The 15,949-nt window shown below is 48.6% G+C and overlaps 2 protein-coding genes across 6 annotated transcripts in view; one reads left to right on the top strand and one right to left on the bottom strand.

Annotated features, from left to right (window-relative positions):
• The first annotated feature begins 138 nt into the window (after positions 1-138).
• Positions 139-6,953, top strand: SLC2A4RG (SLC2A4 regulator). Of its 4 annotated transcripts, none has more exons than XM_027852515.1 (8): positions 139-578; positions 1,561-1,715; positions 3,887-3,996; positions 4,240-4,427; positions 4,533-4,633; positions 4,810-5,062; positions 5,152-5,276; positions 6,820-6,953. In XM_027852515.1, the coding sequence occupies exons 1-8, from the start codon at positions 309-311 to the stop codon at positions 6,929-6,931; spliced, it is 1,314 nt and encodes a 437-aa protein (XP_027708316.1). In that variant the 5' UTR covers positions 139-308; the 3' UTR covers positions 6,932-6,953. The 4 variants fall into 4 exon arrangements, with proteins under 4 accessions (XP_027708316.1, XP_027708310.1, XP_027708328.1 ...); XM_027852509.1 differs by having other exon boundaries at positions 1,558-1,715; XM_027852527.1 differs by lacking the exon at positions 139-578 and adding an exon at positions 1,157-1,213.
• A 3,996-nt stretch (positions 6,954-10,949) lies between these two features.
• Positions 10,950-15,949, bottom strand: part of ZBTB46 (zinc finger and BTB domain containing 46) — a 168,328-nt gene continuing 163,328 nt past the window's right edge. For both annotated transcript variants that reach the window (XM_027849743.1, XM_027849750.1), the window contains one exon: positions 10,950-15,345. In XM_027849743.1, coding sequence (XP_027705544.1) covers positions 14,956-15,345 — 390 coding nt within the window. In that variant the 3' untranslated portion in view covers positions 10,950-14,955. The remainder of the gene's footprint in view (positions 15,346-15,949) is intronic.

Genomic DNA, 15,949 nt, shown 5'->3' with positions numbered 1-15,949 from the left:
CGTTCCATCTCGGAATGTTGATACAGCGCGCTGACCAATGGGAGCGCGCGGCAGGGGGAGGGGAGGTGGGCTGCACGCGCAGCTAGGGAGAGCTAGAGAGCGGGCGCGCGAGGGGGGCGTGGTCCCCCTTGTTGCAGACCCGGGAGCGCGGCGAAGCAAGCCTCCCGGCCCGGTTCCAGGGCTAGGGGCTTCGCCGGCCGGCAGGCCGGGAGGCAAGCAGGGGAGTGGGGTGCACAGTGTTGGCAGGTCGTGGCTAGCCACCCCCTCCCCTGGCACAGCGGCCCGGAGGCAGTCCGGGGTCCCCCTCCATGGAGTCCCAGCGAGCTGTGGCGGCTGGTAGTCGGATCTGCTCCCCGCCCCCGGGACTGACGGCTGCGGCCGCACTTGGCTGCCCAGACTGTCCCCCGGCTCGGGGGCTGTGCTGCGGTGTCCTTCCGCCCTGCAAACCTGGCCCCACGGCAGCCCCCGGCCCCGGCCCTGCCGGTAACGCCGTCTACACGGTGCTGGTGGATGAGTCTCTGCTGAGGCGGAAGGCGGGGTCGGCCCCGGCCCCAGGGAGGCCCGGACAGCTGCAGCAGGTAACTGGGCGGGGGGTCGGCGGGCGGGGCGGGGCTGGGGGCCGGGGTGGGGCGCTGGACAGTCCTGGGCCGAGGCCGGCCCTGGCCCCTGGACGGAGGTGGGGGTAGGGCGGGGTCGGGGGCGGGGGGGGGGGCAGGGTTCAGGGCGGGGGCTCCTCCCGAGAAACTTTCTCTTGCTGCAAAGATGGCGTCGCAGCTGGAGGCGGCTGCAGAAAGTTTGGGCTTCGGGGGGAGGGAGGGAGGGAGGGGTGGAGGGGCGGGGGCCGGGGCTTCGCGGGAGGGAAGCGGGGGGAGGGGAAGAGACGCCCCCCCTCCAGCCCTCCTCCCCTAGGCCCAGGCAGTCCAGTCAGTCACACCGCCGGGCGCAGGGTGGAAGGCGGGGCGGGCCCGGGCTGCGCGGGCTCGGGCCTTAGGAGCTGGGGGAGGCGGTGTTGGAGCTAGACTTCCCGCCGGCCCGGCAGGGAGGGGGCGGGGCCGGCGTCCGGCGGCGCTGGGGGGAGGGCTCGTGGGGGTGCGCCCTGGGGGAAGGCCCGAGGCGCTCGCTGGGGTGGGGGGGGGGGCTCAAACTTCCGGGCCCTGGCACCCCGTCTATGCTGCCCTGGTGCCAGCCAGAGGGAGGAGGATTCATTTCGGAGGTGTTTCCTGGGCCCCGGTCTGCAGCCCCAGGAAACCTGTGGGAGCCGCGGGAATGGGGTTTAAAAAGCCACCGAGCAGAGAGAGAGAGAGAGAGAGAGAGAGAGAGAGAGAGAGAGAGTGTGTGTGTGTGTGTGTGTGTGTGTGTGTGTTTTGTTCGTGCAGAAGAACCTAGTCAGAACTAGGAGTAATCTCCTGTGTTCTTTGCTCCATTATGGAACCCTGGAGTTCGGAGGGCCTCTTCTCTGGGGCAGGACAGAGGACTTTAAACTTGGGGAGAATGGGGGTTAAGGAGGGAGTGATGTGATACCATTGCCTCGCCTAAGCCAGGCCTGTGTTCTGTCAGCAGGGGGCTATCCATTGCAGTGGCCAAGTGGGGCCAGAGGAATTGCTGCCTGGGCAGAAAGCCGAGGATCCATGGGGCCTAGGGAGCTGGGATGAGGTTGGAGACTGGGACCAGAGTGGGCTGCTGCAATCTGCATACATCCCTGTCCCCAAGCAGAGGTGAGAAGCTCTTAAGGGGTTGGGAGGAAGATGTATGACTCCCAAGTCCTCTGTAACTAGGTTTGCCTCTTTATACTTTTCCCAGCCATGAAAAGTTGTTGCATACACACTGTTTTTTCAAGGGAAAGGGGTGTTTAGTAGGGCACTGACAGTGTATACTGGAATGGACAGAGTATTTGCAGGAGTGTGAGGTAGGTGTGAAGAATGGCCCATCCTCCAGATGGATACACTAAGGCAGAGAGTGAAAGTGGTAGCTAGACTGGGACTCAACTCTTGGGTTCCAGGTCTGTGGGTAGCTCTCTAGCCTAGCATTTTCTGCATCCAAGCTTTTGGGTACAGAATGGTGAGGTTTGACTAGAAAACAGAGAGAGGAGTAGTAGAATAGTATCTTATACACTTCCTGGCACTAATGGCTTACTTGGATGAGGTATAACTAGCTGAGCTCTAGAGGCATTTTGGGGATAAGGTAGGCTGGGTAGAGCTGAGTAGAAGTGGGCTGAACAGGGAGGGTGCTGAAGAATCCAATGGAGACCCTTCATAGGATAGCTTCTTGATCTGGTTCCTTTCTCATAGACTGAGACTTCAGCACTTTTCTGTGCCCAGTGGGTCACTGAGTTGGGTGCTAAGGAGACAGGAACTCTGTTGGTTTAGTAAACAGCCAGGCTTTGGCCTGAGTTCAGAGGTTGCCCTGAAGCAAAAATTCTTTTTTTTTTTTTTTCCCCAAATTTTTAGGCAACTGGAGTTAAGTGACTTGCCCAGGGTCACATAGCTAGTAAGTGTCAAGTGTTTGGTTTGCGGCCAGCTTTGAACTCAGGTCCTCCTGACTTCAGGGCCAGTGCTCTATCCACTGCGCCACCTAGCTGCCCCTGAAGCAGAGCTTCTTAACTTGGAGTTCATGAACTTAAAAAAAAAAGTTTTTGGTAATTTTATTTCAATATGATCAATTTCCTTTGTAATGCTATGTATTTTTTGCATTTAAAATATTTTGAGAAGGGGTCCATAGATTCCACCAGACTACCAAAGTGGTCAATGACACAAAAAAAGATGAAGAAGTTCTTTTTCCTAATGGTTTTCTCTGGCTGCTGGGGAAAGTTGGAGGAATTTGACAGTTACCTGCCCTAAGAAGGATAGAAATCCCTAGGACAAAGAATTTCTCATTTCCACTACTATCTTTAACCATGTATGTACTGTCCTCCATTCTGGGGGAGATGGACAAGGAGAATTGCCTAGTGGGTTGGGAGGGGTCACCCCCTTACTGGGTTGAATGGGGGTAGAGGAAAAATGAGGCTCTACTTTTGCACTTGGCATGTGGACCCTGGTTAAATTCTATAGGGGTGGTAATAGACACACACCCCCACTGGTGACTGCTCAGTTTTTCCCCCAAGAGGCTGGGGCTGCAGTCATTCCCACCCCTTACTCCTGCCTTCCCTTTAGGCTGTTTGTTCTCAGTCTCATTATTGCATAACTCTGGTTAATGTGTGATTTCTTGAGTTCCCTTCAGTTCAGTGGAGTCCTCCCTCCAAGTGGGGAGGTGGGATAGGGGGATAGAATAGGGTCACAGGAAGGGGGGACTACAGCTGTATTCTGAGAGGTTTCAGCTCCTCTCTGGGTCCCGGTGCTCCTGTCTGCAGAATGAGCAGATTCAGAAATGGATCTGGGTCTGTCTTGTGGCTGTGAGCTTAAGAAATCAGGCCCCGGGGATAACAGAAATCAGACTCCTGCCACCCCAAAAATATCCTCTAAAGGGAGGAGCCCTAAGAGGGGTGACTGAACCACCCTTGTCTCCCCCAACATGATTGTGATGAATTTTAGATCGGCAGACACAAGGATGGTAGGCGGGTGTAGAGCCCAGTGTATTTCTAAATCATGAGGATGGCATATGCATATGAATGCATGTGTGCTCACACGTGTCAGGATGTGCACGTGTTCACGGGCCATGGCGAGGAGAGGGGAAGGTGAGGGGCAGCCCCTCCTGAAACTGCTCCTTATTTATCTGCCATATCCTCCCCTCAAGCCCCGCCTAAGCCTGGGCAGACTTCCCAGCCTGGCCCTGACCCAGATGGTGTGGGCAGACACTGGCCTCTTGGCCCCGCCTCTTTCTGGTGACTGCCCCCTTCTTCCAGAGTCCCAGGCAATGGAAGTAACAGATCCTTCCTCCCTACAATTTGCAGATGCCCCCCAGGAAAGGCTGGGCTGGATGAAGTCATGGCTGCTGCAGTCCTTACCAGCTTGTCTACTAGCCCGCTGATTTTGGGTCCCCCTTCAGTACCCTTCAGCCCAGGTAATGATTAGGGTACTTTCTGCTGGGGCAGGATGGTGGTGGTGGTGGTAGTGGTGGGATGAGAGGAAGTGGGGAAGATAAAGAAGTTCAAGTACAGGCTGGGGTCCTAGCCAGGAGATACCATTCTAGCCCCACTGGTCTATTCTAGGAGTGGTATCCTTTGAGGGGTGGGCACTGCTGTGTCGTGGTATCCCTACCTGATCTTGGGACACAGGATCTTCCTCTCTTCATTCCTTCTGGCAGAGTCTTGCTGTGATCCTTGGAAGGAGTCCTCAGCTGGACCGTCTGGCAGCTACAGCAGCAGCAACAACAGTGGGGACTGGGGTTGGGACCCTCCCAGTGACCAGTCTTCTCCCTCCACACCCTCACCGCCACTGCCCCCTGAGGCTGCCCATTTTCTGTTCGGGGACCCCACACCTCGGAAGAGGAAGGTGAGCAGGGCTCAGAGGAGTGGTGGGGGAGGTTGGGAGAGGAGAGAAGAAGTGGGATGGGATGAGGAGTGAGTCCCTCAGATCTGACGACATTTCTCTTCCCAGAATTCGGTGAAAGTGATGTTCAAGTGCCTGTGGAAGAGCTGTGGGAAAGTGCTGAGCACATCATCTGGAATACAGAAGCATATCCGAACAGTGCACCTGGGGTATGATCAGGAGTGGGGGGAAGGGAGGGCTGGCTGGCGTGGCCTGTGGGAACAGGACATTCTAATGCTCACACACAGCACACATCCCAGGCCAGCATGCCTTGGCTCTGTCTTTCTGCTTCCAGAGGGCCTGGTCTGGGCATTCCAGGCTGACCTCTGACCCTGTCCCCACTCAGGCGTCGGGCAGAGCCAGATCAAAGTGATGGTGAAGAAGATTTCTACTACACTGAGCTGGACATCAATGTGGATTCACTAACTGATGGCCTGTCTAGCCTGACCCCCATGTCACCAACTTCCTCAGTGCCCCCAGCCTTCCCCAGCTTGGATCTGCCAGTCCCAGCTCCATCTGAGACCACAGCCATGCCCACCATCCTGAGCTCTGTGGTTCCCACCACTTTGTGCCATGTCCACACCGACCATGCTTACCAGGTACGATGAACGAGTACTTCAGCTGTGGCTCTTCTCCCACCTTCTTTGGAAAGGGTGGTGGAGGATAAACTGATATATTTTTTATCCAGGGCTGTTTGACTCCAGTCCATTCAGTTGGGATATCGGATAAGGGGCCACAACTTCCCCAATCCACAGTCATCAAGCCCCCTGTACCAACCATATCCTCTGGCCTCAAACCCAGCACAGGCATAAGGTAAGTGCTGGCTGGATCAGGGGAAGGCTTGGCATGGGGAGGGGGGAAGAGAGCCCCCCTTCGCTTCCAGCTGTAGCTCTTCATAGGATCATGGAGTTGGTGCTGGATCATCTGTTCCAAGCCCCCTGTCCTGTTGCCTCCTCCCCTCCGTTTACACACAAGAAAGAGAGGGCCACAGATGTTAGAAGGCTTGCCAAGATTACAGAGCTAGTAGGCAGCAGGGTTGGGATTCAAATCCAGCTCCTTTGTGCGGTGTTAAATTTAGTGACCTGCTGAGCAATAGACTCAGTAAATATTTACTGATAGCTCTTGTGTGCTTAGGCCTCTGCTGGGATATGGGGGCCAGCGGCAGCAGATATGGTAGTCACAGTGTTGGGGGAGCCCATGTTCTGTTTGGAGAGAGATGCTTCATGAACTTGGAACAATTAGGCAAGGGTATAGTGGATAGAGCACCGGCCCTGGAGTCAGGGGGATCCAAGTTCAAATCTTGCGTCAGACACTTAACAGTTACTAGCTGTATGACCCTGGGCAAGTCACTTAACCGCCATTGCCTCATCAAAAAAATTAGGGAAGGGTGAAGAGCTCAGTTAAAAATTAAACCATATGGTATAAATAGTTTTAAAAGTTCATCTTTGTGGACTAGTAATCAAGGAATAATATTTACCTGCATTTCTGTAACAGCAGCTAACATACAATGCCTTAAAGTTTGCAAAGTATTTTGCATATTTTATGTGATAATCACAGGAACCCTTTGAGGTAGATGCTATTATTATCTACCTTTGATGTGAAATTGATACTGAGAGAAATTATGTGACTTGTCCAGGGTCAAACAGCTTGTAAACAATCTTAGGCAGGATTTGAATTTGGTTCTTCCTAACTCCAAGGTTATCCACTCTCCCAGGCTGCCTCCCTTCTATAATGGTACTTTAAGTTCAAAGCAGTGTCTCAAAAACTCTGGGTTGGGTAGTATAAATACTATTACTGTTTTACAGATGAAGAAACCAAGGATATGAGAAATAAAGTAATTTGCCTCTGATCACATACTTAACAGGTGTTAGAGTCAGGATTTGAACCCAGGGCCTCCTGATTTGAAGCAGCCTTTCCGCAGCATCCGGTAGTGACTTTCAGGAGATGAGGCAGGAGCCAGGCCCTGCAGGTAGAATTGGGGCAGAAGGAGAGGAGAAAGGACGTGTTAGGGAAGCCGAAGTATATCTCCTAATCCTGATGAGTAAGGTAGATACACAGTGAGGTCGGAGGCCAAGTTGTTACCAGTTTGGGGAGGATGGAAGAGAAATAAATTTGGAGGCATTGCTGCCCCTAAATCGGTATCCAGATAGTCTTGTGGAGCTCACTGTGTGGGGGAAATGAGGAAGAGACCCAGGGCCCTCCTGTTAGGGTCTTCCTAGTTCAGCTGAAGAGGGGCCCAGAGGAGAGACCAAGATTGTTCACGTGATTGTGTAGACAAGGGAAGCCTGTCTCCTGGGACCAAGCTTCAGAGACACCTTGGGGTTTGGGAGCCTCAACTTGCCCCATCCTTCCCCAGGAAGCCTCGGGGTGAAGCCAAGAAGTGCCGGAAGGTGTATGGGATGGAGAACCGGGACATGTGGTGCACGGCCTGTCGCTGGAAGAAGGCCTGTCAGCGGTTCCTTGATTGAAGCCCAGCTTGTTCCAGCCCTCCCCCCAGCCCCATTTCTTGCACAGTTTGCACTGCAGGTGCCTTGAAATCCCCGCCCTGACTGGGAGGCTGTTCCCTTCTCTCGTGACTTGGGGGCAGCTCTTCTCCCCAACCCCTGTGGGGTCTCCAGAAGGCCCTTCGTCCCGCTGAGGATAGGCGGCACAGCCTCTGAACTCGGCCCCCCTGCTTTTTTTTAAAAAAGGAAATAAGCTATTGTTCTCTTTCCCCTCCCCTCCCACAAAAGGGCAGGTGGTTTGGAGGTGGTGCCCCGAGAGGATTCCTTCTCTCCCCTCCCCTTACTTCTCCCCCCAGCCGCGTTTGCACGTGTGGGCGGGGATGTCTGTGACAACTCAAAAGTGCCTGAGGAAACCAGCAGTTTGCACTAAAACGCTGAGGGGTCGTGCCCGGCCCCCCTCCCCCACCCTTTCCCTCGGGTGCACAGGTAGCGGGAGGCAGCGAAGCTGTGGACCCCGGCCAAAGGAGCCTGACTCGGCTCGGACACTCGCCCTGCCCGCATGTGACCGTGATCTTCCTTTTGCTTTAGGGGCAAGGAGGGGCTTCCCTTTGCCTCCGTGTACGTGTGTGTCGTGTGTCCTGTGTCTGGTCTGTGTAGTGTGTTACACTCGCTGGTGCCTGACCCTTGAGAGTGGAGTTTCTGAGGCTGCAAGAGCTGGACTTTGCAAAAGGAGACTGGGTGTGGGCGTAGGCGAGTTAGACAGATCTGTTTTTAAAGATTTTAACACCTTCGCGCGGGTGACTCGCGGCGGGGCGCGGAGGCGGGAGTCTGGCCCCACCTCCGTTCCCGGGGCCCCGCCTCCCTCCGCCCCTCCTCCGGGCCTGAAACCGGGGAGGGACCGCGTAGCTGCCTCCAGCCCACGGCCCCAGGGATTCCAGCTGCGCTCTCCGCCCACGCTTGGAGCCTCTGGCGCTTGCTCCGGGCCTGGGGAGGGACTAGTTGCGGGGGCCGAAGCTGGCTGGAGGCTCCGAGTGTCCAGTCCCCGCCTCCCCGAGAGGGACAGTGTCCAATGCACTTTGAAGGGGAGCCTGGAGAGGGCTCCCTTCTTGGGGCATCTCTCCCGTGCTCCCTCCCCACTCCCTGCCCCGCCCCCTTGGGGGCGCTCGGCCTGGGCCCTAGGATCGGGAATCACATTCCAAACTTCTTTTTTTGCAAACCGGTTTTCTTGAAACTTTTTCCAGCTAAACTAACGACGTTAGGTCTTCACTGAGAGGTTGAAGGGAAAGAAAATTGCACTGTCCGCGGGGTCCCCTCCGGCTCCTGTTCCTGGCTGGGTTGGCGGGGTGGGGTCGTGTGGACACTATCACGTAGGAGAAGCTCAGGTCTCTCGCTTTTGGCCCTCTTGGACACAGCTGTATCAGGGCGAGAAAAGAAAGTAAAGTGTTTTCGGTGTTTTTTTTTTTCCAGAAGTTGTCTGGGTTTCGGTTTATTTCGCACAAAAAAGGGGGGAGGCAGGGGCCTAAGCTTGTGGCTGGGGCTGGTCACGTGGGAGTGCGCGTGCCCCGCCCAGGGCCCCTAGTCTGGGAGCGCGGCCCTTCGCTTCCCTCTGCTGGTCGGTTCTGCGCTGTGTGTTACTCGTTTGCTGGCCCGCTGGCCTGGGCCCAGCTGACTGCCCATTCCAAGGAATACTCAGGTCTCCAGGTCTCCCGCACTCCCTAGGTTATGAAGTTTATTGGTCCAGGACAAGCCAGTGATGGGGGGCCAAGAGCTATGCTGAACGGGGATGATTGTGCCGCATTCTTATCTGCCACTCTTCCTATGGAATATCAGCCCCAATTCTTGAAAATTGGTTAAGTGATAACTTCCACTTGTCATTCAGCTCATCCATCATTTTAAAGAACAGCCGTTCTAATTAGAGCAAGGCATTACCGTGTAGCCGCAGCTCAGTCATCCGTGGCCACCCCCTCTCTCCCTAGGGACCGGAGATAAAAGGATATTTGTTTATAAGATGGTGTGCTTGTTCTGGCCATTAGACAATCCTACAATCTTTACTACCTACTGAGTTTAGCAAGAAGGCAAGATGGGAATCCAAGGAATTCGAAGGCTGGAGTTGGACAAGTCTGAGCCTTTAAGCTTAGAGAGGATCTTTGGGTTGAGAACTGAAGGGATTCACTGACTCGGTCCCTCTGATATGGTCCACCACATCTAGTGCCTAAGAAACAGGGAAAGGGGTGAACGCTGCCTTATTTTTGGCCAGGTTATGACCCCTTTCCAGATGAAGATGAAAGACTAGATTTTAGTGGTCACCCCGTCCAAATCCCTCATTTTACAGATGAGGGAACTGACAGGTATAATTTACTAAAAGTCATAAAGTGTGAGAGGTAGGATTCAAACCCAGCCCTTTTGACTGCAAATACGGCACTCCCCTGAATGTGGGTATGCAGAGATGTTAATTAAACCCATGGGAACTGGTGAGATCAGTAAGGTTAGAGAAGAGGTTCCACGATGGAGCTTTAAGGGACACCCATGTATTTAACGAAGACCGAGTAGTCAGAGACAAAAGGGAAAAAAATCTCACACTATTTATACCCTTGCCACTGCCGCTGCCTTCTCCTCCGCCTCTCCCTCTCCCTCTCCCTCCTCCTTTTCTAAGTCCTCCTTCCCTCCCCGCCCCCTGCTCCTCCCTCCACCCCTTCTCCTTTCCTCTCCTCTTCCTCCCACTAGATGGCATTCTCTCCTTTCAAAGCTCTGCTGAGAAGGTAATTCCTCTAAGAAATGTGCAAACGCTTTGGCTCTAGCCTGAGTTTAGGGTCCCCTTCCTTTTGTTCACTCACAGGGATTTAGAACAGTCAAAGTCAATGAATGAAACTCTGAAATAAACTCAGACAAAAAAATTTTTTAGCAGCAATTTCCTGATTTATTGAAACCGATCCATTTTGCAAGTATGTCTAAGCTAATCCCATCACATAAAGTAAATAGAATTTCTAGGCACACCTTTGGCATGCCTACACAGACAAGAAACTGTGAGATCAACTAGAAAATAAAGTCATATTTACCTGTACTACAGTTACAGAAAATCAGTACAACACACAGTCATGTTTTCCCACTGACTTCTGGTTACTAAAATCTTTCCCCCCAAATATTAAACACATCTCCAATACAAACACAGGTTTATAATAATTAATATAAAGTCAGTATAATATAGAATATTCCCAGCAAAAAATCAATAATCTTCAAACACTTCAAACACTGCCCTTTTTGTCTCTTGTTTGACAACAGGTTGAAAGCAGGTTGAAAAAATAAATATATATGAAAAGCATACGCACAGCACTCTCACTACAGTTGGTTCTAAAAAGGGCAGCATCTCAAACACAATATAGGATAGATTTAAAAGTAAAAAGAACCATCAGTATGGCTTTAAGAGTTGCACATGTCACAAAATGAGCTAAAACAAGATTATCTTTAATAATATTGCAAAAAATTCCAGTTTTTGCATTCTTCTTGGAGTTTTCTTTTAAAAAGGAAGATGTGCAAAATTGGAAGCATTAAGGTGTGTCTTTTTAGCCGAGGTCCTATTGAAAGATGGCAGTGTTCTGACTGTATCCTATAACCCAGAGAGAGAGAGCCCAAATATACAACTTTGTCAGGATCCAGAGTTTGATACATAAATCATATAGTTAAAAAAAAAAAAAAGAAAGATGACCTTCAAATATTTTCCATTTTGGAAACACAAAAAAAGCAATTAAAAAATACAAATTGTGAAATGTAATCTACACTGTTTTCCTTTTCATAAAAAAATATTTCTTTATTAGCTTAAACATTGATTTTAAAAAAAGGTCTGTCACTTAAAAAAAGCAAAACAACTTCATTACATAATATCCCTTCTCCCCCTCCTAGGCCTCTCTATGATATGAGTATGTTGGGTTCATACCTCACACTTTAAAATTCAGAGTATTGGGGCAACGAGGTGGTGCAGTGAATAGAGCACCGGCCCTGAAGTCAGGAGGACCTGAGTTCAAATCCGGCCTCAGACCAAACACTTGACGTACTAGCTGTGTGACCTTGGGCAAGTCACTTAACCCCCGATTGCCTCACTAAAAAAAAAAAAAAAATTCAGAGTATTCCAAATAGGAAACTGCATATATTAGTCACTAATTTATATTCAAAAAACACTTTAAGGGTACTTGGCAGGAGGGGAAATCCAGAACCTAAATTTACCTATTCACTATTCTTTTAAAAAAAAAAAAAAAAAGAGGAAAAAACCTTTCATACATTACGGCACAAATGGCTAACCCGAGAGACAGGCTACTAAGGGCAGTTTGGAGAGAATCAGCAGTATTTAAAAAAATAAAATAAAATAAAAACACAGAAAAGCAAAGTATCCTGAGCTTGGAGAGACACAAAGAATTGGAGCTGGAGAAGAATTCCTCAGCTATGTGCAAAGTGACCACCAGAAAATGAGGCAGTCCCCAGCCATCATATTTTATCAAAAGGTGGTTAGAGCAGACCCCAACCTGAAAGAGGCTGGGAAATTGATACAAAACTGAGAAGGCTGAACCAGGAAATTCCCATTGGTAGCAAAGATCTTGTTTCCAAATGTATTTTCTAAGAAACTAAGTCTGTATTTAGAAAAGCAGTTAAAAAAGGGACCTTTCAATGAAAGGTTCAAAGTTCTCAGAGAGGTACAAAAGGTGAGATGTGATTAAGTTTCTTGAGTTCAAGCCAAACTTGAGAGAAGAAAAAAATTAGCTTAGTACTAAGACTATTCCTGGTAAATAGGGAAAGAAACTAAGCCCTTCAAAGAAATTTAAAAAACAAAAAATGAAAACACAACACCAATTCAAACGCAGAGCAAGAGAAGAAGCTGCAAGTTAGATGCCAAGAGTTCAGGCCATGGAGCCCCTGGTTCCTTTCATTCCATATTCCTGTTCACAGAAAAATCTTCAGTCTCCATTTTTCTTCACAGACTCTAGTTTGAATAAAGGACAGCAGAGTTTCCAACTAAGTGATATTTACACTCCTAATTAAAGCAGCTGATAAAGTTGTATAGAGAGTACCCTCTTCTACTTTACAGAAACTATTACTGATTTTACATAAAAAATACCCAGGATTTCTGCCCTATGGGGTAATATTTTAGAAAATGATACCTGAATTCTTTGCATTTCCAAATCTGCACACCTCCATCAAAAACAACGCACTTAAAGTCTATATCACATATAAGAATGATTTATTTGGTTTATATACTCAGTGTTAGTAATATAGAAGCATGTGCTATATCATTTTATCATTATAACTATAACAAGTTAGCCTTTTTGTGGGTTTTCTCTCTCTCTCTCTTTTTTTGCTTCCTTTGCCTAAAGAGCATAGAAGTGGCACAATTAGAACAGGTTTGTACTGTCCATGGAAAAAAAGACAAAAAGCAATATAAAACACTTCTAAATCAACACAAAGTAAAGCTCAGCACCCCCAAAAGTCTTCATACAAAATCAAGTTCACTCTAGAGAGGAAGGGAACAAAAGTCAGCCCAGGATCCAACTTTCATCCCTTAAAACACAATAGCTTAAGGTAGTAAATCTCTACACTGAAGTCAAGTTGGATGAAAGTTGTGGAATGTCTTAGAAACCGAAGTGTTTTTAAAAATAGCTTTAATATAGAAAAAGCCACGATATAGCCATTTTTAAAAGTACTGTTTGCATTGGTCTGGATGCAACAGATGTCCTCTAGAAGAATAGGGAAAAGGAAGTTGTACTTACAGGATCCCAGGCAAACGATGCCATGCAGAGCCACCTTATGCAGCTCAGGAGACCAAGAAGCACTGGGCTTGGGCTGAGTTGGAACTCTTATACAGTGCACAGGATGAGTGATTGTGTTTTGCACTTATCAAAAAAAAAAAAAAAAAAAAGCAAAAAGGTGCAATTTGTGGCTTCATTTGAAAAAAAAATTCAGCAATTGGCTTTTCAACAAACTAAATGCCAAACAGCTTTGTACAGATTTGTCAAAGAAAAACAACCAACCACAAACGTAACAGTTTGATATGCCTACTACAAACATCATTCCTTGACTACTCAAAAAAACATAGTTACCCATTTTGGAAGGTTTAAGCAGCAAACTGCAGATAGGTTTGTCAATTCATCATGTTAGCAGCAATAAAGAAAGCGATCCCAGACTTTGGCTCAGAGTAATAGGGGCTATCAGTAGCAGTGGTTTAGAAGATTAGCCCGTGTGATCCCCTTCCACCAAAGTCAACTGATAGCAGCTCTAGCCCGAGTTGAGGGAACTCTTCAGCCCAATAATGCAGGCTTGCTGTGGATAGAGCCCCAGTGTTGCACAAAGCTTGCCCGAGGTCCAGAAGGAAGCACGAGTAGGAAAACTGATGAACACTTCTTCAAAGAGGAACTAAGAGTGGCTGTGGATTAACAGGGTGGCATGGAGCTGAGGGTAGGAAGCCCAAAGGGCCACTTCTCCAAGTATGGGTGAGGTGGAGACATCCACATTACCCTGCTCACTTGAAAAGAGATGCTTGGCACGAAGCCGTCAAAATCCCCAAGCACTATTAGATTGAAAATCTTCCCCATGGCCCAAGAAGGCCTATTTTAAATGAATGAAATCATGAGATCTTTTGACACTTTCACAAGCATTTTGCCTCTCCCATTATGGAAAATAGCACCTTTGAATCATTTGGCTTACCGGGTTACACCGGGATTATGGTGGCAGGTTTCAGGATGGCCCCACGGCTGCCATTTATGCTGTATAAAAACAGTGAGGTCTTCAACTTGGAGTGTTGTTTTGTTTTCAGCACCAAAGCACAGAGGTGAGAGGTTCAGCAGAGCCTTTCTTCCTTGTACAACAGGACACTTATTTTCTGAAACTTGTCAGAGGAAGGCATCAGGCTGAGAAGGGAAGAGTGAGCTGACAACCACATGGAATAAAACTGAGGAAAGTCTTCTCCATTAGACAGAGGGGACATCCAGGGCCTGGAGTCAGGCTCTGCTGGGAAAGAGAGGTTTGGAAGGAACCAAAACTGGCCCCTGAGTAGGCTTATCTGGTTAACAAAGTACCAGGATTAATCTCCTTTGAAGCATGGAGCTGGAATGGTGCAGGTTAGCCACAAAGGTCAAGATAGACATCCTAGCCATTTTCGTTTCCATTTTTTAAATGTCTTCAATTGGTCAGAATTTGCATATACCTACAAAAGGGAGGGCAGGAGGTAAAAGAAGAGAATGGGAACCAGATTCATGTAAACCAACCGAGAGCTGGCTGATCTCACTCCAAGGCCAGAAATGATTTTGTACCTCCTAGGAGATCACACTGTATCTGGAACACAGAGTTAGGTACAGCTATAAACAGTGGGGTTAGTAACCCCAGGCCCTGGAGAGCCAAACCCACCCCCACCCCCAGAAAACCAAACTTGTGTAGGTTGTAACTGTGCTAGCCAAGTTTCTCCACCAAAAAAAAAAAAAAGAAAAAAACCAGTTACTACAGGTTTGCCTTGCAAAATGAACACAGAAGGGTTGGGGAGGCCATCTGTACTGGTTGGTTTACATGGATTGATAAGCACACTCACTACTGCTGGAATTTTTATTAATTACTTTGGATAGAAGCCATCCCCTTATCCCTTGGTGTTTGATTTAAGGTAGAGAAAGTTTGGAAAAAAAAAAAAAAGCACATGCCTTTAAAAATATTTCCCTTTCCCCACTTCTCACTCCATTCACAAAGCTCATCTCTTCAGAAATAAAGTCACTTGCATGCAATTGGATTTGCTTCCATATTGAGGCAAAGGCAGATTTAAGGGGTGAGGGAGAAGAGAAGGAGCCCTAGAAGTAATGGGAAAGAAGCTGGGAAGGTAGGGAGAAGGGATGATAAAATTTGCCACTCAAAGTGGCCTTAACTAATAGCTGAATTAAACAGTTAAAGGACTTACATTTGTTGAAATAAAACAAAAACAAACAAAACTTACACACGTGGACAACAACAAGGCTTCTTTGCTTTTCCACACTCTCCTTCCTTCTTTCCTCCCTCCCCTCCCCTTGACCCCAAAAAACAGTTCCCTACGAAATCCAGGTAAAATCCTTGTCATGTTCCCCAGAATTCTCATGTTCCTGGGGGGAGTCAACGTCCTCTTTGTCATCTTCTAAAATCACATCATCCTGGGAAATACCAACATCATCTTTCCACTTGATTTCATCGTCATCACCTAACTCCTCGTCACCCTCCACTTTGATGTCATCGGGATCCTCCATATACTGACTTTCTCCAGGGTACATTTCATCTGGAGAACCTTCTCCTCCATTCTGATCCAAGTGTCCAGGGATGCCTTGGCCTGAGCAATCGGTGCACACTCCATGGCGGCGGGAACCATGTTTGATTCCCACACTAGCCGCAGACATAAATACTCGGTTACACACTTTGCACACATATTTTTTGTCTTTACTGTGAACCTGGACAAAAAGAAAGGGATGCATGAGTCAATTCAGGAGAAGGAAGGGCCCCACGTTGTTTTCTGAAGCAAATTCTGTTGTAAAGAATATAATAGCTCAGGAAATAGTACCTGATTATTTAATAATCCAGGGATCATTAAGCACCAGGTCCAAAATTAATGAAAAATACATTCACACATGGCAATTTAGGTGGCTCAGTGGATACAGTGCTGGGCCTGGAGTCAGGAAGACCTGAGTTCAAATCCAGCCTCAGACACTTACTGTGCGACCCTGGGGAAGTCACTTAATCTGTTTGCCTCAGTTTCCTCATCTATAAAATGATCTGGAGAAGGAAATGGCAAACCACTCCAGTATCTTTGCCAAGAAAACTCCCATTGGGGTCATGAAGAGTCAACACAACTCAAACAATAGAACAACAACATATTCACACAAAATTATGGATTCCACATCCCCTAGGCCAGTTCCTTTTACTACTGAATCACTGAGTTTGCTCTGAATCTGTGGTTCATTTAACTTTTTAGTCAATCTATCAACATGTCTGTCAATTGTACTAGAAGCCAGCTCAAATCAGCTCATGAGAGCCAACTGTTAAACTTTCAATGTG

Source organism: Vombatus ursinus, unplaced genomic scaffold (genome assembly GCF_900497805.2).
Source record: "Vombatus ursinus unplaced genomic scaffold, bare-nosed wombat genome assembly UNPS02000580.1, whole genome shotgun sequence".
NCBI lineage: Eukaryota > Metazoa > Chordata > Mammalia > Diprotodontia > Vombatidae > Vombatus > Vombatus ursinus.
Note: the sequence above shows the minus strand (reverse complement) of the source record. Positions and strands in the feature narration are given on the sequence as shown.

Bases quoted from the DNA above. Each gene is read 5' to 3' on its own strand.
- SLC2A4RG (XM_027852509.1), top strand. From the start codon at position 309: ATGGAGTCCCAGCGAGCTGTGGCGGCTGGTAGTCGGATCTGCTCCCCG. The intron at 3,997-4,239 runs GTAATGATTAGG...TCCTTCTGGCAG, and splicing joins TTCAGTACCCTTCAGCCCAG to AGTCTTGCTGTGATCCTTGG. The intron at 5,063-5,151 runs GTACGATGAACG...TTTTTTATCCAG, and splicing joins ACACCGACCATGCTTACCAG to GGCTGTTTGACTCCAGTCCA.